Source organism: Dunckerocampus dactyliophorus, chromosome 17, assembly GCF_027744805.1.
Source record: "Dunckerocampus dactyliophorus isolate RoL2022-P2 chromosome 17, RoL_Ddac_1.1, whole genome shotgun sequence".
In the NCBI taxonomy this organism is placed as follows: Eukaryota; Metazoa; Chordata; class Actinopteri; order Syngnathiformes; family Syngnathidae; genus Dunckerocampus; species Dunckerocampus dactyliophorus.
In genome coordinates this window covers 15763132-15787433 of record NC_072835.1, presented here as the reverse complement: position 1 = coordinate 15787433, position 24302 = coordinate 15763132, and the positions used below count along the sequence as shown (strand labels likewise).

At 40.9% G+C, this 24302-nt stretch overlaps 1 protein-coding gene across 8 annotated transcripts in view; it reads right to left on the bottom strand.

Annotated features, from left to right (window-relative positions):
- rgs3a (regulator of G protein signaling 3a) overlaps nt 1-24302 on the bottom strand; it is a 136794-nt gene that overhangs the window by 69393 nt on the left and 43099 nt on the right. For 7 of the 8 annotated variants that reach the window (XM_054757917.1, XM_054757916.1, XM_054757918.1 and 4 more), the window contains 8 exons: nt 20238-20319; nt 19083-19188; nt 17120-17555; nt 16373-16412; nt 14132-14466; nt 13963-14040; nt 13742-13853; nt 10181-10224 (listed from right to left, as the gene is read on the bottom strand). In XM_054757917.1, the coding sequence (XP_054613892.1) occupies nt 10181-10224; nt 13742-13853; nt 13963-14040; nt 14132-14466; nt 16373-16412; nt 17120-17555; nt 19083-19188; nt 20238-20319 (1233 nt within the window). Of the gene's footprint in view, nt 1-6796; nt 7139-10180; nt 10225-13741; nt 13854-13962; nt 14041-14131; nt 14467-16372; nt 16413-17119; nt 17556-19082; nt 19189-20237; nt 20320-24302 lie in introns of those variants that run through there. The other variant, XM_054757923.1, reaches the window with a different exon arrangement.

The following is a 24302-nucleotide window of genomic DNA, read 5'->3' as shown; positions in this document are numbered from 1 at the left end:
GAAAAACACAAGCAGACAAAGAAATTACAGTATTGGAACAGCAAGGTCCACAGTCAAGGTCAAACGTGATGAAACAGGCAAAAACAACAGAAGGGGAAGTATTTATGGCCATCACGCCGACTGAGATGATGAATTAGTGGCTTCGCCAAAGCACACAGAGATCAGTGTCGATGTTCTTTGAAATCCATCACTTAGAGCTACTTTAAGTCTGTCACAGTGCACACGCACCACAGCCTTAACATATCCTTGTGCCATTCAGGTGCTCTTTTTTGTTTTTTTAATTTTTAAAGTCATTTTGGTTGTGTTGAAGCAGTACCACTCACAACTTTACACACACTTTCTTATTGAATAGCATAAGAAAGCGTGTCTAAACTTTTGACCAGTACTGCCGGTCGAATTTGACAGAAGATATTAGTTTTGAGTACAAACCTAACGATTAAAAATGTCCGATTGAAAACCATCAAAAATGACACTTATGTATCCCACTTTATCTAAACGTTAATGAATGGGATTCTTTGTTAAAGGAAAATTGCACTTTTAAAAAAAAATGTTGTCCATCACCCAAAATCTTTATGTGAGACATGAACACACGTCTTTCTCTTTTTTGTGCGTTCTAAAGATTTAAAAACAGATAAAAAGAGACAGCTCATTACTGCACGTAATGGAACACACCTATGCTGGCTATTAAAACACTTCCAAAAACCTCCAACAAGGTGTTATGGTTTTATATCCATGCTGTAACCATGTAGTAACAGGGACATTCATGATAACATGTGTTACTTACAGTATTTTGTCGTATTTTGGTTGAATTACCGGAACGTCCTTCCTGGGCGCATTGATTTCACACAGCAACATAGAAACGAAGCAGTTGCAATATGTAGCCTTACCTTTTTAGCAGTGGCCAGAGGCATTGTGAGCGCAGCGCGTCAGGCGAGTGTTTGGTGAAGCTAGTCGCCACCCGGCTAATCGCTATAGCCGGTGTGGTGTGGCCAGGTGTCCATACAACAGTAACGTAGTTCGATCAGCGTAACAATGTTAATAATAATAATAATAATAATAATAACAATGTCGCTGTAGCTTGGTGAATATGCACGTCACATTATATGTAACTGGAGCATTGTTGCCCTTTTTTGAAGTTTTTTTCAGGAGGCTGTATAGGCGGAATATGGACATTCTTATCTCATTCTTTTTATATATTTAGAACGCACAAAAAAGAGAAAGACACATGTGTTCATGTCTCACATAAGGATTGCGGATGATGGGGAAAATTTGAAAAAGTGCAGTTTTCCTTTAAGATTTCAATTTGGACTAGCAGGTTGAATTTGTTTATTTTTGGATTTGCCCACCAGACGGCGCTACTTTTTCCTTGTCAAAGCATGCAGCAAAGTTACGTCGTTTACTCTTTCCTGCTACTGAAATGATACGTGTGTGTGTCTATTGATGTTGGATAATGTTGTGTGATATAAAAATGCGTATGTGTTATTTAGAAAATAAATGTCAAAATGTTTTAAAGTGGCCTTTTACTGTGGCCATCCTCAGGCACACCTGTGCAACAATCTCGCTGTCGAGTCAGCATCAGCATCCACCCGTGAGGGGGACGGATTATCTCGGCAAAGAGATAGTGCTCACCAACTTAGTTTGAGACAAACTCGTGAACAATATTTGAGATAAAAAGGCCGGTGAGTACACAGAAAAAGTTTCACATCTTTGAGTTCAGCTCATAACACATGGGGGCAAAAAGCAAAGGCGTCGCCTTTATATTTTTGTTGAGCATGCAATGGTGGCCGTCGTCCAGCTATAACTTCACTCCAGCCTTGTTTGTAACCCCGCCTCCCTCTGTCCTGGATCTCCACATGGGAAACTAATGAGGCAAAATTCAATGAATGACCGCATCTACTGCCGAGGAGTGGCTAAAAATACAAGCAGCATTTCCCCTGTAATCAGATTGATGAAAGTGCTCCCTGGCTGAGGGGCGCCCACCCCCCACCAAGCCATCTGGCGGATGGGTTTCTCAGCATGTTGCAGGATTCGCCACTCACCTACGACGCATCATTGCTGATTAGCATGCTTTCACTGACAGTTGAGCTATGCCATGTGCATCGGGGTCGCGCCGGCTGGGAACAAATTAGCCAGCTGTGACATGTTTGCTCTTATGTCAGCGTGCTGTATGCCTTCAAGGAACGCTCAGTAAATGTCCCTGTTTGCTGTCTTGACAACGCCGATCGATACCAATCTCTGTCGCGGTGGTAAACAAGAAGCCAGGAGCTTGTGAAGCCGAGCAAACTATGTGCGGATCAAAAGCCCGCTTTCCAGTGTGGGTTTATTTCTGGGTTTGAGTGGGGGCCAATAGTGGGGGGCAGCCAAGAAGATAGCCTGGGCTCCTTTTACTGGCTGGGAGTTTGTTTTATGTTTCATTTGAGAAAACAATTAAGCTGTTTACCCAAAAGCCAAGCAAATTTCATCCTGCATTTGCCTATTTTTTTTTTTTTTTGCATTTTTGAATTTTGTTCCCTTATTTCACCCAAACTGAACTGTGATCTATGAATGTGAGCGTGAATGACTGTTTATCTATATGTGCTCTGTGATTGGCTGGCGACCAGTCCAGGGTGTACCCCGCCTCTCGCCCGAAGTCAGCTGGGATAGGCTCCAGCATACCCCCGCGACCCTAATGAGGATGAGCGGCATAGAAAATGGATGGATGGATGGATGAACTGTGACCTTAAAGGCAGGCTAGAGATCACAAACACAACAAGTCAACACATAGTTCAGTGTTTGCATCAGTTTCCTCTTCAAACTACCAGCCTTTTTTGTTCTATGTTATTGCAACAACCTTATTGATTATGAAGGACAAATGATTACACAGATCGATATCATACTTTTCAGGCGATCAAAGCTGATTTCTAATGATATAGGAATGCAGAATGTGTGAGTGCACACTCTTTGGGTGCACTCACACTCCTCTGCAGCCCATTTAGTTCATTATAAAATACTGTATTGCTGCAACTTTGTAGCTTATTTTGAGTTGTTCTGGTTATTTCTATCATGCAAGGCGGAGGGGTGTCAAGAGATCTCGCGAGATTAGAACGTGACAAGACTTCTCGTTCAGTCTCTCAATAATGAATAAATTCATTCAGCACATGATAAATGAGAACGAACTCGATGATTTTGCTGGCCTCCATGTACGGTGTCTGAGTGTCTGTTTTCCTCATCTTGTCTTTTTCTCGTCTCTCGCCTCCAAACAGGCAGGAAGAGCGTTCACTCTGTGCATTGGTTCATCACCCGGACACTTAACAGAACGGCTTGAGGCGTTGTGAGACGTGGTGAGACCTTGGCAGTACAGTCGCTTTGTCTCTGTGGGGGGAGGCGGGGCCGCTTGCATACACACACAGCAAAAGAGTGGAGCTTCTTGAGGAGCAATGCAAGCTAACGTGAGGGGAAAAGATGCTTGCAAAACCAAATGCCACAGCCCCTAAGTGGGAATATTGATCATGAGCAAGGTGAGCCCATCAACACGAACAAGCCAGTATGCCGAATTTATTCAAAAGTGGTAGCAACATAAAAGGTAACAAACATATCCATCTGACCCAGTTTTACCATCTGGGAAAAAAAACTAGGCATCGAGATGCAGAGCCTTTCAACAGAGCCAGTCAACACTCACTGAGACGTTTGGCAAAGCCGTCAAAGTAAATCGAAACAGAATAGCGCACAATTGTATACGTTCCCAGAAAGTCATCGCAAAAGAAATGCTGCTCTTTAATACAGTTGAAAAGCCAGCATTTCAAGAAATGCTGCAAATATTTGACAGACAGTACGACTTGTCTGCCACAAAATACATGTCACAAACACCAATTCCACAACTTTACACAATGAAAGATGAGATACAGTATTAATAGAAATATTGCATCATTATGATATATTATTAGATGTTATAATTATTATTATTATTTATTCTATATGGTCGTAACTTTAGTGGTTCACTTGGTCTCAAAAAATGTAGACAATAATATTGTTTGGCCTCAATTTGTGGGACAACAAACATTTCAAAACGCACCTGCATTGCGATGCGGTTAAAAAAGTTTGTCCAGTCATATTTTTTCATTGTAGTTTTCTCCAAATTAATGGTAAAATCGCCTCTCGTGTCGTCCTCGTAGACTCAATCTCGCGCATCGTCTCGTCTGGCGAGTTGGCACCCCTATTAATAACTGGCGGGAGAAGCGATCGCATTAATGATATGGCAAGTCCACAGGGTGCCGTGCCTGAGTACGGATCAGAGCACTCGCACTACACAAGACAAAGCGGCCATGATGGTGTCCAAGAACAGCATGGATCGCCTTGTCTCTAAGCCAAGATGACCAGCTGATGGATCATTTCCCAAGCAGAGAATGTGATTAGCCTCAGTGTCTTTCCCACACTCTTTCATCTATTTCCAGCTTGTTTGTCCGTCTTTCTGCGGTTAAAGCCTAAAAACAAGGACGAAAGGAGCATGTACACTGGAATGTTTGCTCCCTCCCCCTTGCCCCCACCCTTCGGCCCTTCCTATAGACGTCATCGAGGATGATTAGCACATGATCGGCCCTGCAGGGATTTTCAGCTATTTGCCTCTTATCAATGGTATTATTTTGTACGGTATTTTTGTTTCATAATCATCTTTTTTTGACTTTTTCACATGATTGTGTCGACGATGCTGTTATGCAGAAGAAAGAATGCACCATTTTTACCTCTAGCGCTTGATTCAATAAATAAAGCTTTAATATTGTACACGCACATATGAACTTTTATTGTTTTTTAAATTAGCTCAACAGTTCTATTGAAGTGACTGAACAAGTCATTTTGGCCTGACAGAGATCAATACTGCTATTGCAAAGTTGTTGCTACGAACCGGACCCCAGCCATGGTTTTTAAAAGCTGTTAAAAACAAGTGAAATCAATTGTGCAGCACCGTATCGGTGTTTGTTTGTCTGAATGCTGACAAGCCACTTCCTGGTTCATGGACGATGACTTCAGGCCATTTTTGATGCTGGGAAATGATTCAATCATGACTCAAAAAAAACTTATTTGCTCAAAAAATAACAGAGTCTATTTTTGTATGTGTGCCTGTTTGGTTGTTTGTTGGCAAGCCACTTCCTGGTTCATGGACGATGATGTCAGACGACAAGACTGCATTGTTTTTTAATGCCGGGCCAGGGGGAAATGATTGAATCTTGAGTTAAACATCAAAAAGATAAATTATTGGCTATTTCTAGGGTTGTGAACGATAAACCGATGCCACCGGGCATCCGGTTTGACAAACGAGAGACACAGCTGCATCGGTAGCAGCCTCCTGGATCGATAAGAATCAGCCATAAAGTGAAGGCACAACAACTGGCGAAACAACTGTCGCGCATGCTCCGTACTTTAGTATGACTGAAGACCAGAATGGATGTAAATAGCATTAGCACTGCTAGCATTTGCAGCAAGCTTGCTAGTCACCGGGAAAGATTTTCAGCAAAACATCTAATTTATTATGTATTGTGTAAAACTAAGACAGGAACCGCATCAAATTAAAAGCACTCAGTGAATACAGACCCACCATCCACCAGTGTGAGTCTGGAGTTTGTTTTTCAGAGAGTTGCACCAAACAAATATGCACATTAGCACTCAATAATGTCATCAAATCTTACTTTTATGCATCCCCACATAGTATCAGCATTTGGGAGCAAATATGAGGTGAAACAAAATGGGAAAAATACAGTATAGTAGTCTATCTATGTATATGACAGTAGTCTATGACAATAAAACTCTTGAATCTATCTGTGCAGCGTGGGAGAAAGTGAGATGGTGCGTTCAAGGACCACCGAACAAAGTAGGACAAGTCGCCGCTTGCAACAACTTCAACATGCAAAAACTGTGTTCTAACTGTTATTTTTTAAATAGAATAATGGCCCATATCTCCAAAAATTGCCATCTATTTGCACAAAATGTGATGTAGTTATTGTTTGGTTTGTTTTGTAACCAAACAAGCCACTTCCTGGTTCACGGACAATGATGTAAGATGACAGGAATGTACCATTTTTTATAATGGGAGAGGGGGAAATGATTCAAAGGAAACTCGAAAAACAAATGAACAACAAACAACATAGAAATATACGTTCACTTTTCGCTTGCTTGTCTGCTTGCTTTGGGGCATGGTGGTGCAGTGACCCAGCAGATCCAGCATATGGAGCTCACAATGAAAATCCCACTATGAACTCCACATCAGCACCACCTGGAGGACTGGAGGGGAACATCATCGCGTGTAAAGTCATGACTCTCTTCCCAAACGAGTCAGGCCGACATGTTTTTTTACGATCATTCAACCTTGGCAGCAGTCGAGACTGAAGTGGGAGCCATTCCAGTTCATGAACGTTATGGCACATGAGCCGAGTGTATCGGAAAGTGTTGCATTCTTTTTCTGACGGCCTGGAGTGCTGCAGTATATTACATAACTTTGTATAATTTCCGTCTAAATTATCACCAGAAACTGCAAAAGAGCTTGGCATCACAAATACCATACCACGTTCACTATCACGAATGCATCTCCATACTGAGATGCCTCACTTCACTTGTGCTATGCTCCTACGAGATGATCTGCCGGTAGCGAATACAATGGAACCAATTACGCACTAATGGCAGCTATGGGGACTTCTGAGAAGACGACTACGTGGAATTCTCACACAAAGAGACCTTCATGATAAACACACATTACAGTAATCGTTGCTATTCGTCAGGAACAACACATCAACACATCTTTCCTTCCATCAAGTCAGTGGGAACTTACATCTCCACTGTCAGACAGCAGATGCTGCTCCAGAGAGTTCCCCTCCCTGGTGAACCATTTCTTGGGTCCAACGCGGTCAGCCAGGTTACCCATGACCACTTGCTACAATAAGACAGCGACGGCCAGGCAATGAACGGTGCTCCGCTTGGACGCTGTCGTCTACACCTGATCTGCTTCTCTTTTTTATTCCCCTCCTCGATTTACCTACACGGCGCCTATCTGGCTCGCTCTCGTCCTGCGTCACTGACACACTTACACACACTTGACTTCCACCGCCTTCCTCCAGACACACACTTTTCTTTCACATGTAAATCTGGGTTAGATCCGTTCCGTTTTGGGCGCCTGCTAAAATAGGTTGACCTCCAGCTTTGCAGGAGAAGGGCGAGGCAGGAGCTCACAAAAGAACAGACGGAGAAGAAACAGATAAAAGGAAGGGAATTTAGTAGGAAGTCACACGAAAAGTTATCTTGGGTTGTTTCCCAGTGTTTCTGTAGACGCAAGCCTGATGAAGGTGTGCCATTTTAAAGCACGAACGCTTTAGAAAATGTAATTTTGTTTTAGTGCTTTGGAAACAATTAATTAAAAAAATTATTACTTTGTTTTTTGTTAGTAGTTAATATATTTCATGAATAATTCCAATAAAAATGGGTGAATCCAGTTAAGAAAAAAAAAATTAAGTAAATGTAATTTTGTTTTAGTGCTTTGGAAAAATACATTTTAAAAAATAATTAATTAATTAAAAAAAAATAATTTAAAAAATAAATTAATGTTTTTTTTGTTAGTTAATATATTTCATGAATAATTCTAATAAAAATGGGTGAATCCACTTGAGAAAAAAAATTAAGTAAATGTAATTTGTTTTAGTGCTTTGGAAAAATATTTTTTTAAAATAATTAATTTAAAAAAATTATTAAAAAATAAATTAATGTGTTTTTTGTTAGTTAATATATTTCATGAATAATTGTAATAAAAATGGGTGAATCCACTTGAGGAAAAAAAATTAAGTAAATGTAATTTTGTTTTCGTGCTTTGGAAAAATACATTTAAAAAAATAATTAATAAATTTTAAAAAATAATAATAAATTAATTAATGTGTTTTTTTTGTTAGTTAATATATTTCATGAATAATTCTAATAAAAATGGGTGAATCCACTTGAGAAAAAAATTAAGTAAATGTAATTTTGTTTTCGTGCTTTGGAAAAATTAATTTTAAAACATTATTAATTAATTTTAAAAAATTAACTAAAAAAAATGTATTAATGTGTTTTTTGTTAGTTAATATATTTCATGAATAATTCCAATAAAAATGGGTGAAGCCAGTTGAGAGAAAAAAATTTAGGTAAATGTAATTTTGTTTTAGTGCTTTGGAAAAATATAAGTGTGTGTGACCTTTAGGGGCCAGAAAGTTTAACGAAGCATTTGAGGGTTGTGGACGCTCCAGCACTTCTCCTCTTCCCGCCTTATAAGACAGGCTCACTGTTAAAGGATAGGAAGGCCTCTGTCGACATGTTGGCCTCACTCCGCTTTGCTTCGCGCACCATCTGTCAGCGCATCTTGTAAAGATTCTGTCACCGCTCCACGATTAACAAGCTCGACTGTGGCTTGACGAGAGGAGGGGAGAGGAGAGGAGAGGAGGGGGGAGGAGAGGAGAGGAGAGGAGAGGAGAGGAGGGGAGATGGGAGGAGAGGAGAGGAGAGGAGAGGAGAGGAGAGGAGAGGAGAGGAGAGGAGAGGAGAGGAGAGGAGACGAGAGGAGGGGAGAGGAGAGGAGAGGAGAGGAGAGGAGAGGAGAGGAGAGGAGAGGAGAGGAGAGGAGGATCACTAACTGCTATGTCTGCTGTATGCCTCTTGAGGTGTGAGATGAACTACTGATGTTCTATCTGCCATCATAATTAATCAGAGGTCTCAAACTCGCCATATTTTGTGGCCCCCTACTTAACATCAAAACTTAGTGTGAGTGCGGCCCACGCACCCTGGGGGAGACGGTGATGGCATCGCTCCCGTTGCTGGGAGTGCTTCTGGCTTCCCAGTATGTCGGCATGTTTTTGAAGTTGCTAAAGTTCCGCGTTTAGAGTTAACATAGTTACAGTATGTTTATGATTCTCCACTAGTAGCAGCAGTGAGGTGTCATCGACCTGCTGCGTCTTCATTTGCTGTGTGATGGTTATAGCGTGATTTCTTTAATGACAACCGTGAGTCAGACTTAGGTTGACTAATGACCTCCTGTTTTTTGATAAGTTAGTCACTTGGATGAAACGGCCTGAATACTTGATGCGACTACACTACGTAAGACCTTCTATTTACAGGATAATTGGACAGAGAGAGACATGTTGAACTATAAAGTGTTCCCTCGCTCTGTCACGGTTCACCTTTCGCAGTTTTGCAGAATCTATGATCTATCTATCTATGTTACAGGCTGAGTCTGGCCCTTTAAGACGTATTGCATTGTGGGAAGTTGAGTGTCTCTCTCTTCCCTCTCTCATCTGTCTGTTGTTTTCTGCGTCCTGATTGGCTGCAGACAATTGTCAATCAATCTTCTTCGCGCCCCCCCCCCCCCGCCGCGTCTCCTGTGTCATCACTAGCGTGCTCGCTTGCCGGCTTGTAAATGAATCTTCGGTTTGTCTGCGGCAATATGTTTTAACAAGGATACAAAAACATTACGGTACAGCGGGACGGCGCCAGGACAAAATGCACGGTCACAGGAGTGAAACACACATGAGTGACTTAATCATTTGTTGTGTAGGACCTGTAGGTTGATCATTAAAATTCAAACAAAGGTTTGACCTTTTTTGAGTGTTTAAACAAGAGAGAAATGTGAGAAAATGTTATTGCCTGTCTGAGAAAAGTGTGTAAAGTGTATGTGAGGGGTTTTACAGCATTAAAACATATATCATCATTGTAAAAAAATATTTGCTACTGCGCAGATTTCACTTATTACGGGCTATTTTGGAAACCAATTCCAGACTGTGGGACAAATATCAGACTCCTTTCATTCTGTCTGGGATCTCAGCAACAAAAAAATGGATCCTTTAAAACATTCATAAGCTGCTAATGAGGCTGTGCAGCACATTTCTGTCTGGGCTGATGAAATGAACCTCATGAGCGAGTAAAAAAACAAAAAAGAGCCACATAACATGCCCAGAGGCTTAAAACTGTGATGTATTCATAGACTATTTGGACATTTTGACACTTCATGTGCACATGTTGTGGAAGCGACGGAGACGCAAGAGGAAAAGACATTTTCATTAGCGCTCTCTGCTAATCTGTGTGTCTTGCTTATAATGCGATTTGCAGGGCGCTCAATTGGCCCGTTGGCGCACCGAATCTCACACACAGACACACACACACACTTTCCTCCGTTTCCTTTTACACAACACACACTCACCTCAGTCATGTGAATAAGGTAGAATCTCAGTTCGTCAGCATAATCTGAAAAAGAGAAGAAATACATACGGTTATTTTTCATTTTGTCCCTAACGTCTAAGTCAGGGGTGTCCAAACCTTTTCTAGCGTAGACATGCAAAGAAGTTCTATATAGTTCAAGGAAATAACTGCATCTCAGCTTTGTGACATGCAGTAGGTGAGAAAGCATTGTGTTAGTATGAACTTCACACTTTTTCCCCATTTTTGCTCTTATTTTAATTTGCCAAATATTGCAACTTTCTTCTTGAATCTTTAAAATATTAGAACTTTTTCCCCAACCAAATATTTCAAAAATGATAGCTTAATTTTGCTGGCTTTGTTTCTCATAATGTTGTGATTTTTAAAAAAGCATGTATTTTTTCTTTTCACTCTGAAAATGACATCGTTTCCTCATAATATTACAAGATTATTCTAGTAAAATTGCACCCTTTTTTCTCTTTAGGATTACTTTTTTTCTGTTAGTATATTGGCTTTATTCTCATAAAATTACAGCTGTTTTTTTCTTCATTTCTGCTGTTGTTTGTTTAAAATTTTCTTGTTCTTGTTGTAATTATGGCTTTATTCCCATATTATTATTACTTTATTCTCACTACATTATTCATTTTTCCAGAACCTAATTTTCCATGCAACTTTATTATTTTGTTTGTGTCTCATAATATTGCGACTTTTAAAAAATACTTATTTTTAACTTCCATATTTCAACATTAAAACTAAAATGACGTGTTATTTTTCCTGATAATATTATCATGGTATTCTCGTCAAGTTACGACTTTTTCTTGTTAGCCTATATTTTCACTACATTCCTGTAAAAGTGTTGCTGACTTTTCCATTTTTGCTGTAGTTATTTTTAGAATGTGCCGCGGGCCAATAAAAGAAGCATCCGGGAGCCGCAAATGGCCCCCGTGCCACACTTTAGACGCCCCTGATCGAAGTGAATAAGACCTCTCAAATAAATATCAATGTCATTTTAATCATGTTTATTCAATTCTATTTAATTTGATCACATTTTATTTTATTTATTTAAATTGTATTTTTACTTTATTTGATTGTATTTATTTATATCCTGTCAAATTGAGGATCTTTGACTAGGCGTCCAATTTTAGCAGGTCTTTCTGAAAATATGGCCACCAGGACAATTTAGGTGCACAGCCCTGCTTTGACGGCGAGAATAGGTAATGGTGTTTTCAGACCGACCACCAGATGTCGCTGTTGGATAGATTTGTAGTACAGATAATGCTACGCTCGTACAACTCTTGTAGTTGCCTGCTTTACCGTAATTGATTAGTTACTCAAAATAGAAAGAAAATGCAGTTATGCAACTCATTCCTACTTGTTGTTATATATTATATTAAGATGACTTTTGATTGACAGCTACTCATTTGTTCTTGGAGGGTTTGCTCGGCATGTGTGATCCTCAGTGTTTCCCACAGTCTTTAACAAGTAATACGTGGACAGGAAAACGGGACAGCTGCTGTATTGAACTTGTCCTGTATCATTATATGCACACACACACACACACACACACACACACACACACACACACACACACACACACCGTCCCTTGTCGAAACAAACACAATCCCCACACCGGCGCCTCTTTCCTGAGTGACGCTGCCGGCCCAAAGAGAAATAACAATGACAGGCAGGCAGCAGGGTGGAGATGTGTGTCTGTGTGAGTGTGTGTCTGCGGATGACAACAAGCATACACACACACACACGTGCACGCGCATACCGAGAAAGAAGCCTGAACGTGATCCCTGGTGACCTCTAATTGTGTGATAGTAAGCAAGTGGAAGAGATAACTGAATTTTCATATTAGAATTATAATAAATATATGAGACCGATCAAATTTAATTGAATTTAATTTTTAGTTATTTTATTTTATGTTACTTTATTTCTGTTTATTTCTGAGTACTGTTAAAATAAACTAAAAATAACATACACGAGGAATAAAAATCAAATGTATTATTATTATTATTATCATTATATATTTTTTTAAAATTGTGTGTCTAAAATATACTTTATTTTAATGATAATAACACCTTTTATTAGATATTTATTCTGTTTTACTGTTTTCTCTGGAAAGCAGGACACACATGCAGGAAGTTTGCAAGTGCACCTAGAAGTACAGTACATGACTGACGGCCACATGCACTGACGAAAAATGTCATCAAAAGTGTAAAAACTGACACAAAACTGAAACACCATCGAAATAAACCTCCTCTCCGTCTCATCACCTGAACACCTGTTGTCCGCCTCAATCAATCAATCAGCTTAAATGCAGTTTAATCACTCAGTATCATGCACCACAGATTTCGGGCCAGGGAGATGTTGTTATCAGGCACTGTCCAGATAAATATTTACAATGAGCCCGCCTCTCCCTCTCCTGGCTTCACTGTGATTGGCTGGCTGCGAGTGTCCCTCACTGCCAAGCTATTCTGTGAACACTGGCACAGGACACGACTGTTTACTGGGAGGTGAAATGAAAAGACAAAGAGGCAGGAACTCTCCCTAAATATCCGCAGGTCAAATGTCACCTACGGCTTGTTTAGCTTTAAATAGAGCATTTTTCCTTTTGTGCGTTCGGAATACATTAAACACATTTATTGATACGTTTGATTTTGTTATGTTTACACGTCATTAATATTACGACCAACACCCGTTGATATACGAGCAAATTCCACATTATAAGCCCAGGAAAATAGATTTACATTTGTATGTTTGTCCACACAAACAGCGTCATGATTGTGAGTATTATGGCAAGAAATTTAAAAGACATATTTAAAAAGTAAATGCATGAACTATTCGACCTTTTCTTTGTCATTTTGGGCCTTCATTCTTGCAATTACAGCTTTCAATTCTCATAAAATTGTCTTTTGGCTCAGTAAAACATAACATTTTGTCGTTATTCTTGCAATTAACACAACTTTCTGGTAAAATCACCCCTTTGTTAACAGGTAAAATCATGGCGTTTGTCTTCGTTAGATTTTGGCTTCATTCTTGCAAACAAAACTTTGCATTCTCATGAAATTGTGTCTTTTTTTAACAAGCAACATTGTGACGTTTTCTTTTGGAATATTTTGGCTTCATTCTTGCAAAATACCTTTTTTAAAACTGGGAATTATGACCTTTTCTTTGTAATATTTTGGTTTTATTCTTTATTTACAAACTTTATTTGTGTCATTCGAAGACCTTCTCTACATCATCATATCCTCTCCGGTGTCCCGAACACTCTTCGTAATAATAATCAAAAATCAGGAAAGTAAAATATTATTTCTGTAGATGTAATTTTTTAAACAGTTTTTTGCTGGTTGGCTGCTTTAGAGTGAGGTATGTACAGTTTAGGTTACCAAATATGCCCTAAGAGCATTAATTGAACTCAATGTTTATTATTGTGGTTGCATCACTGCATTTAGTCCCTCTGGTGTAGTTAATAAGGTAACACAAGTATCACACATTACATTGGATCCAAACTATACAGCATCGTGCAAGGTTACCTACTGTAATATTACGGCATACATACCGTCCTGGAGTCGCAGATGTCGCAGGTATAAAGGACTCTGTAGGACGTTACACCTGCCGGGCTCGTCCTCTCTAGTGACAAGCATCAGGTCGGTGTAGATGAACACTGTCACCTATCATGGACGCTGTGTTAGAGTATGTTGTTTCCATACGTCACAGCATGCAAGCGGTGACATGCTTGTGAGTGGCAAACGGAAGGCAATATTTTGCCCTCTGACTGACCTTTAGCGCGTGATGCTTGCTCTCATGTAGAATCATCTCCTCCGTTATGACGAGGGCTCGGCTACAAAGGTCCAGAGGCTGCGCAGAAGCATCAGAGGTTACATAATAAGCTGTGATAATAATTATTAGAATATTGAAGATATTGTGTCCGAGTCAGCAATCATCTAACCTGAACAAAGATAGGGAAGATGAGGATCTTGGGCGCCACGGTAACATATCCGTAGTTGTTTCCATGTGGCACGTGTGAGCGCACTATGGTACAGTTCTGGTAGTTCGCAAAGTTGGGGCTTTGCTGGTGGTAGTTGGAGTTGGAGGTACCGCTGGAGGTTTTTGCCATCTTGGAGTTGTTGGAGCGGCGCAGGAAGCCGGTGCGACTGGAGAAAGGGCCACCTCCTGCTCCTCCTACACCGGTGCCGCTGCTCAATCCTGGAGAGAAGGTTCCACCAGCAACGCCGGCCTGGTTCAGTGAGCCAGGGGCTTGTCGTGTGGGATACAACCTGCTGGCTGAAAGTCATAATCAATGAATTGCACTCATTGATACTAAGAAATGTACATTACATTGTTCAAAAGCCTATCCCGGCTGACTTCGGGCGAGAGGCAATTAACCTAATATGCATGTTTTTGGAATGTGGGAGACCGGAGTACCCACAAAAACCCCACACACGCACGGGGAGAACATGCAAATTCCACACAGAGAGGCCCAAACAGAGATTCAAACCCAGATCTTCCCCATCTCTTGACTGTGTGGCCAACATGCTAACCACTGGGCCACGGAGTTTGGAGACGCATTCTTTTCAAATTTAGTTTTTACATAACTGGTGTTCGAAGTTGTGCACTTACATGATATTTAATTTTGACAACAATAAAACTGAAAATAAGCAACTTTTAAGACCAAGCCAGAGTGTTGATAGTCATTTTTTTTTATTTACTATAACAATTATGAATGTAAACATTTACTATGACATTATTTCTACGTTTTTATGTTTTTACATGATTTTAAAAAACATTTTATTCAATGTACAGTATACTTATAGTATACAGTATACTTATATATTAACTCATTCAATCCCAGCCATTTTTCAAAAGACAAACACTTCAGTACCGGCCATTTTAGACGATTTTGACTGATTTTTCAAGGCACACAGATTATTGTGTTCAATGGCCATATAAACATGGAACCTACCAAAAGAAAGATTAGACTCTTGTCTTTCATCAGAAAAAAAAAGTTTGTTTCTACCTTTTTCCGTTCTTTAGTAATCAGCAGTGGAACATCGGTAAGTTTCAGGAAAATATCTGTTCCCAACTAGAAAAGGGATAAAACCATTTTTTTGTGAAAAGATACATTTCAAGCATAACCTCCACTTTGACGCAAATATTGTTTTGCTTTTGCGACAGCTAAAATATCTAAACAACTAAACCAACGTAACCAACACAAAAAAGGGGTTGTTTTACATCAAAACAACTATTTATTTACAACTATAACACCATGAATTATATACAATTTTCACATTAGGGACTAAACTGTGTGTGTGCATGTGTGCGTGTGTACGTGCGTGTGCATGTGTTTAAACTTCCCGTAACCTTTTGCACGCTACACTCCTCAATGCTCTTCCACTACCTCCTTGCTGTCGAGTGTGTTTTTATATGCAAGTGATCCATGCCGAGCACCTTGTGGCTGTTTTTATGGCTTAAAACTGCTCTAAACGTGACATCTATTTGTGCGCAGTTGAGTCATCAGCTCTTTCTGCCTCTCGCGCAAAAAAAAACGTAAAGAAAACGTATAAATACGTCTTCGGTATTGAATGAGTTAAGTAAGTTTAACTCAACGTAGAAAAAGTTAAACAATTTTAAACAAAACCAAAAAATTTATGGTAAAAAATGTTAAATGAAAGGCAAATTTTTATTTTGAAAATAAATTAAAAAATGTAAAAATAAAAAAATCGGTTGGCCTACAATCCCTACAATATTTAAACATTAGGAAATGTTTTCAAAAATTTTAATGATTTTTTTAAAAAGACATTTAAAAATGTGAATATAAGTGGCCTTTTTAGCTAAGAATGAAATAAAAAAAGATAGGAAAAGTTTAACAATTTAAAAAATTGAGGTTTAACTTTTTTTTTCTTAAGTAAGATAAAAGTGGATGTAAGATTACGATCCCTACGAAAATTTAACAGTGGAAAAAAACGACACGTACTACTACTGACCTGTACGACACCAGCTCCTTGTCTTGCACACCCTTCAAAATCAATGGCGTTCGTATACAAATAATAACAAACCGCTGAAAGTGTATGAAAAATCCATTCTAAAAAGTGGCAAATTAAATACACTGTGAGTCTAAACCAGCTTTCGGCCACATTAAGCAGCTGTGGCCTTTCTGCAAACAAGCAACAAAGATGCATCAATGTCTTACCTAACGTTCCCTGATTGTCCTGATAAACAGGCCTCAAGATCTGCAAACAGAAGTCAATGAACACATTTAGACAGAGATTGTGCTTGGCTATAATCACATATCATACACTGCATATTGTCGTCTCTTTCAGAGGGGAGAACAATGGCATTGTGTTGTGATGAGTCATGCATCATGTGACCTGACCTAGCCTCCACATTGGCTTTGGGCAGTTATTCAAGGATGAATTCCTGTTATTACGCAGGAAATCTCTAACAGTTCACTTCGATTGTGATTTATTCTACATCTTATGACTGAATCATCTGCTCCTTCGCCTTTTTGACTGCACACACACATAAAGGAGATGGGTGAAGTGTATAAACCTACTTAACTACAGCATAAACAGTCAAGTTAGGTTGTTAGTCAAGCGCTCTCACACAAACTTGTTAGTAGTTATTAACTGAGGAACTCATGTCAGGCTTTTCATTTCTTTTAACAGGTTTGCTTTATTGATGCCACTAGATGCAACCATCAGTACATACTTCTCTCTCTTGTGTTGCATAACACATCAAAATCAATAGGATACCTGTCAGATAAATGATAATATACAAACTACATGTTTTTGTGCGTATCATCAAATCAGTTAGCGCCGGGGATGTACGGTAAGGAGACGTATCTAGCATGAGCCATCATGTGACCATGGTGGAGATGCGGAGGAGGGCGGAGGAGATGATGAAGATGCAGCCCCCCACCACCAGCAGTCTGCGGTACCTGGCTTGAAGGGTTGATGGGGGACAGGATGATGTAGTTGTCCCCGTTGGACGCCTTCACCCTCGTCCCCTTCAGCGTCGCCGTGTGAGGGTGGTGGAGGAGCCGCGGCTTCCCATCCAGCTCCTCGGCCGACCCCCCCTGGGCGCCCCACCTCAGGGTGTCCACCCCCAAGGTGCCACCGGGGGCGCCTTCAGAGCCGTTGACCAGCAGTCTGCGGGCGGCGGCGGCCCGGTGGTGAGCCGGGAGCGGGGGCACGGCTGGAGGGGTTCGACTGGTGCCCAGATCTGGGTCGCGCCTGCGGACAGGCGGCGAGGGCGTCTCGTAGGTGGAGGAGGAGGCTGGCTTGTAGGAGGGGCGGTGGATGAGACCCTCGAAGTTTGGCTTGGCTGAGGGGCCCGTGCGCCACACCACCACCGTGATTTCATTGGCGCTGTTTCTGGGGTCACATGACACAATCAAATAATCAATATTTTCATTTTGGATTGACTGCAAAACTGAAGGATCTCCACTAACTGACTCAAGATAGATGAGCTGGCTGAGAGGAAAGTTATTCGGTCATATTTTTAACCAGCTTCAAGCCTCGGGGATTGTTTTTCTTAGTTTTTGACTTAAAATCTACAGGATTCTCTCTCTCAGATCAAGTTAAGAAGGCGGAGTTCACTTAAGTCGAAGGTCATATCAGTTTATCGTCTACCATCCTACCAGTCACGATTTATTTCAGGTTTTTTTTTATACCACAGCAAGAACGATGTCATTCTGAAAACTTTAACGCAAAATTGCTTAGCTGGCACTTTTAATTTGGGTGGAATATTTTGGTTATAATTTAACTCGGGATGCTCCAATATATCAGCCGCCGATTAGTATCGGCCCATTTCCACAAAAAACACGTGATCGGCATATGTTGATAAATGCCTTTCAAAGCCGATCACAAAAACTGATCGCCGAGCGGCCGACACAAACGTGACATGGATAGGCATGCGTGTTGTGTCACATACAACGCCCGTACTGAGCCGACAAGGGACGCACTTGTCCCGCATTGCAGCGAGAATCAACACTAGTCTGTAAAACCTCCAGTGGTTTCAGTCTGACGGCTTGACACAGGCTACGCCAATCGATGCCAGTGTGTTTGATCACTCCCTTGTAAAACCCATTGGTGTTTGACTTCTCTTGCATCTTTCTATACAGGACACGCTTTGCCTAGCTGTCCACAGCTACTAGCTAGCTAGCTGGAATTATCCGCCTATCTCCTCATCTTTGGACTCCAAATGTGACATTTTACCACAGTGACTTTTTTTTTTTTTTTTTAAACCTAAACAAGCAATGCGGTTAGTTTGGAGCTCGTTTTCCTCCCGAGGGGAGGTGGATGTTACATCCATCGGGTGCGTGCTAACTTTTTCAAGTGTGTATTGGTGTCATTATACCATATGTGATGTTGTTTAATAAACATTACCTATTGGCCAGGGGCCCTTGGAATTGTTTAGTGGCGGCCCTGGCCAGTAGAACTCATCATAAATGCATTGAAAAATGTACAGTTAATCCATGTGGTCGGTATTGGCCGATCTCACTCATGGATGATCGCTATTAGAATCGCCAGCATAAAATCCTGATCGGAGCATCCCTAATTTTACCCCATGAACCCATTATTTGTGTTCGACGTGCAAGAATCAAGCAAGCCAAAGTGACTGAGGTGAAACGGGTCACGATTTCCTAACAATAATTTCACTTTCAAGTCTCGATTTCTTGTGTCAGAGCAAACAAAATATTGATTGTGAAGGATATCTTGGAAAAAGGCGCCAGAGTGATCTCAGATGAAAGGCGACATCAGCTGGTTGTCATCTTTCCACCAATCAAAATGTTCGCCCAATACTGCACTTTCAAGTCATTGTTTTGTTTCATATCAAGACAAGAACCGTATCGTTTTGGGATGATATCCTGCGCAAGAGGAAGCATCGGGTGCTCTTACCTGATAGCATGGGCCAAGTCCACACATTTCCACTGCTCCACAGGCTGGCCATTGAGCTGCAGGAGCGTGTCCAGCTGCTGTAGTCCTGCCTGGTCTGCTGGGCCTCCTGCCACACACACATACATGTCATTTTTTGAAAAAACTTGTTTATTTGATTCCCAGGGACAAACACAACTCCCGAGGGTTGCCTATTAGCTGCGGCACCCCGCTGCTCAGCTTGGATTCTCTCAGTAATCCTCAAAGGCACAGACGAGATGAAAAGCAGAATGCCCTCAGGTGACGTTAGATTTTAATGAAGTGAGAATAATTCATGAGGTATTGGGAGTGGATTGATGATTGAGGAACAGCAGCCATGTAAAAAAATAAAAGTAAAAAATAGCGGAAAATGGGGTGTTCAATTGGAAAATGTACTGGTGATAGAGAAAGGAAAAACCTGATCGATGGAATCAAAAGGCACTTTTTTGATCGCTGTGTACGGTACCACTTTTTGGCACCCCAAGGAAAGGGAAAAAAATAAATTCCTGGATGTCCTCCATTGTTTATCGGCTCTCCTTCCTCTTTTTTGTTGTATTCAATAGGGAGTTACACAAGCCATTCCAAACCATACCATCGGCACCTGAACTGAACCACAGTAGATCCTCGCCATTCGCAAGCTTACGTTCCGGGGCCGCCCTCACATAGCGAGTAAACATGAGCAGCCCATAAAAACACCTAGTTTTGACACTATTAGCGCCTGTGTTATTCTGCTTCCCCCTCCAAACCTTCCTGCTAGTTTGGTGTTGACATTCTCCTCCGATTTCAGATCAACATTTTTAGTAAAAGTGACTGCTGTAATTATTAGATCACTTTCAGCTCCCGAACTCTCCCTGTCTCGGTTTAATTGCCATTGTTCACTCGCAACAAAGGAAGCTAACAAGCTAAACGCATAGAAGCACCATCCAGGTTTAAGCCCCACATAATCCACACTGCTTGCCAGTTGTAATTCCAGTAAGGGTTTACGATCATATATTAACTTGTGTTCACTTCACTGCAGGTTTTGATACCGGATTGTAGCAAGGTCGCGAATGCTGAAATGCAAATATTGGGGGATCGACTGTATACCGCTTGGTGGAAACATGGCTGTGGATCCTAGTATTCAACCAAGAGCATCCTTGCCTGGGTCAACAGCCTGCACCCTCACAGGGGAATCCGAGCAGATGGTGAAGCCGTATCCATCCTTTCCTCGAAGGATGGTCACCTGTAACACAAGTGCACAACACAACACAGTACAAGTCATTTTGTGGGACGCACCAGGAGAATGTGAAAGTAACAGGCTGGCAAAAAGAATCAGGGTGATTAAGTAGCAATTTGTTTGTCGGCGTCAGCTTCTTATTAGAACTGTCTTGACGGCAGTTTCCTGAGGAAGCCAATTAGCTGAGCTGGTGAGAACAACAACTCCCAGAGACGGAAGGCTGACTTGCTTTTGTTCGCCGCCCGTGGAAGAATGTCTGCTCTCATCTATTCTTACAATAGTCCTCAGAAAAGACAGATGATCTCCAACCCTGCGACATATGACGGTAATACTTACAATATTGTAAAGACATGGAGAATGGGTGGATTAAATAGCTGCTTTTCCCCGCTCCTTTTCAAGCATGTTGAATTATATGTGAATGAGTATAAACTAGTCATGTTCCTTTACCATTACTAAAGGTTTTCATGTATGATGAAAACATTGTTTGAAAATTGTTTACAAAAAAAAATGACTGAAAACACTATAATTTGCATGCCACACAGATGGCGGTGTCCCTTTGTGAAGAAACACTACAAAAATGCGCAACCAACTGCTTGGTCTTTTCCCAAAGTCTTTGGAATCCCTCATTCATTTTGGTTGTCACATGCTCATCCGCTACAATATCGCATTATTGTAACTGTGCACGATGCTGTTTTAAGAGCTGCGTCACCTATTGCAATCCATCACTTCAAACATCACTGAAGTCTTAAAAACTAGCTTCTTTCATGCGCATAAATTGATATCTGTTTTACTAATTACAAACAGGGCGGTAATTTGTGTCCAATAAATTACCGTAAGCACAACTGACTTTCCCAACAGCGCCTCTTGCATAACAGTCAGCCAGGTAACACAACTTGCGTTTTCAGGCTCCAAAATGCTGTTTTTCATGTAAACTGATACAACAAATAGCCCGTATTTCAACAGGAATGAAACTACAAGACTCCTAAGCCAAAATGACCGCAGATAGCGTGCGTTGTTGTTAACCGAGAAGCTACTTCTTATTCTCTGGATGTCAAAACTTGGGTGTTTTGTTGTTTACATTGATTGTATGCTACACTTTACAGCTTGGGGGCGCTTCCCTTCTCGTCTGCGATGTGTTGTTTGGACAGACTGGAGGTGGTGTGACAGATTTGCCCTGTGGCAGAACAGAGGAAACGGTCCACCAAACTCCATAGGAAAAAAAATAGAATTTTTCACAGTCGTAAACAATCTGCCACAAAATTAAAACAGTTCTTCCTTGCCCTATGCTGAACCTTTCCACCAAGTTCGGCCACAATCGGTCATCTAGTGTTTGCACAATCCTACTGAGATCACTGGAGTTAAATGGAAAAAGTCAATTAGCAAAATATGCACCGTCTCAGCTGTGGGTTTAAGCAGAATGGCGCTAAATTTTGGCTCTACTTGGAGAAACACTGCGATTGTTCTGATGGCCTGAAGCTTGCAATGACCCTAAAATGTCAGCTTGTAGTTCCCTCAACAGTGACCAAATTTATGAGTGAGAGATGGTTCAAGAGAGAGCCAAATATTCAAGGAATAGTCTCCACCTGACTGACAAAGGAAGTATTTTTTATTTAAAGCATCTCAAAGTAGACTGAACTGTCGCTGAAGAGAAAGGGCATACCTGTATTGCTGTAAATGCGTATCTGACGCAGATTATCCTGGGAAAATGTGGTTACGGTGATGTAAAAGTACCCAAAAGAGCAGCTGAAGATGGCAGGAGAGATACTGGGAAACAATTATATATATGAGCATTAAGAAGTAATTATAATGAAGAGGTTAATTAATGCACAGCATGTTGGCCACACAGTCAGGAGATCGGGAAGACCTGGGTTCGAATCTCCGTTGGGCATTTCTGTGTGGAGTTTGCATGTTCTGCCCGTGCGTGCGTACTCCGGTTTCTACCCATATTCCAAAAACATGCATGTTAGGTTACATGGCGACTCTAAATACTCTAATACTCTAAAAGGTACGAATGTGAGATGTGTGTTGTTTGTCTATATGTGCCCTGTGATTGACTGGGGACCAGTCCAGGGTGTACCCTGGGATGGGCTCCAGCATATCTGCGACCCTAGTGAGGATAAGCGGCACAGAAAATGGATGGATGGATGGATGGATGGATGACAAAAAAAAATGCAGGCGCAGACGAATGGAAGAAAATACAATAGGTAGACCCAAAAAGACGTAATGTAGCTTTCGAGAATATTACTAAAGGGGAACATCAAACTTGAAAGCATGCACTCAAAAGCGGAATGCCCCTGAAGTTGGACAATTCGGAACGTAAATTATCCAGAAAAATGTGGCACCAAAGTCACACAAAACGTCAGTGGTCGACTGTTAAAACACATGTCAAATGAAATCAGCTCCTTCATTTCTTTTACATTTAGTTGATTTAGTATTAATATAATATGGAAGTTAACATGTTTTCACGGTTTAGCTTATGTTATGTTAGTCTGACTCTTGTTTATCAAAAGAAACAGTGTCTTTTTCCAAAAGGGAACACCCTACGCTTCCAGTTCAGACGTTAAAGCATTTGTCATGCCCCTGAAGTTGAACAAAACTGAATTCAACCGAAAAAAATCTGGAAAAATACACCTCCGATGTTGCACAAAACTTAGCTTAAAGCATTAAATCAACTCCTTTCATTAGTTGTCCTATTTTTTAGTTGCAATCAACACCAACAAAAAAGATTTGGGATTGAAGTTTGCTGTTCTGTCTGTGGAAAGCTTTGTGCCTCGGAGTTTGGGCTCCGGAGCCATATGAGAGCCCACGCCTCCAGGAACAACTCTTGCGTAGGGTGTCGATAACATCGGACCACCGAAGAGTTGCGTTCAGTATTATTATCATATGTCAGCTAACGCCTTTGTAAATGTGTGTGATGCTATGTTAGTTCAGGTCTTGTTTATCAAAAGGGGCACACGTGTCCCAAGCTAATTTGGACTTTTAAGTATTTGTTCTCCAGTGAAAAAGTCAGAAATCAACATAAAAAATTCAGGAAAAATACACATCTTATCTCAGACTCCATTTTAGCGAATGTAGTAGTAGTTTTACTTTATTTGAGTTTGATTTAGTATTATTAATGTAGTATTTTTACACTTAAGATGTCACTAAATACACTGCTTGTACAATTAGTGCAGCTTCTATGATGGTGGCCTGCAAACAGATTAAATACATTCTCATTATTTTCAATGGGATAAATTCAAAATACAATCAGAGATCGACCAGCGTCCCAGGTAAATGGTGCAGTGCACCCAATCGAAAGACATATCGCGTGTTCATTCAAAATGTAGAAGAGCTGAGGACTGAATATTTTAGTCAAATGGACGTACACAACTGAATGAATGGACTTCGACACGATGAAGGGTTTTAACTCATCTCGTATATACCCAAAGGAAGAAGGCGGCCCATGTGTGTGCACATGTTCATGCATGAGCGTTCCCCTTTTAGCGCTCATGCCTCAGTGCTCTGCCTTTCACAAAGTCACGGAGAGAGGAGATGTCATTAGCTAATTACAATATTGCTCTTGTCCGGCCGGCAGGCAGGGGCGTCACAATCATGACAAGGTGTTCTCATGCAACTTTCTGGATGGAAGTACAGTAAGTGTGTGTATCATACCGCACACACACATCTCACTGTCAGCTAGTCATTTTCTTCTTCCTCTGGGTAAGACAATGTTATCTGGGTCAGTATGTTCAGTGACTGGAGCAACACGCCACCCACACACACACAGTGTCCATACAGTATGCATAAAAGCATTCAAATAATGTGTCATGCTGTAGATTGGTCATTCGCGTCTTTTTTTGCAGATATCATAAACTGCTGCGCAAGCTAATGGGATCCAATGCAAGAGTCGTATTAAAAATCTGCTTATTTCGCAATATATTTGTTACAGTGTGTCGCAGTGCTGAGATTTGTTTTTAATAGTTTGACTCTCTCGTGAGGCGAGGTGGTGG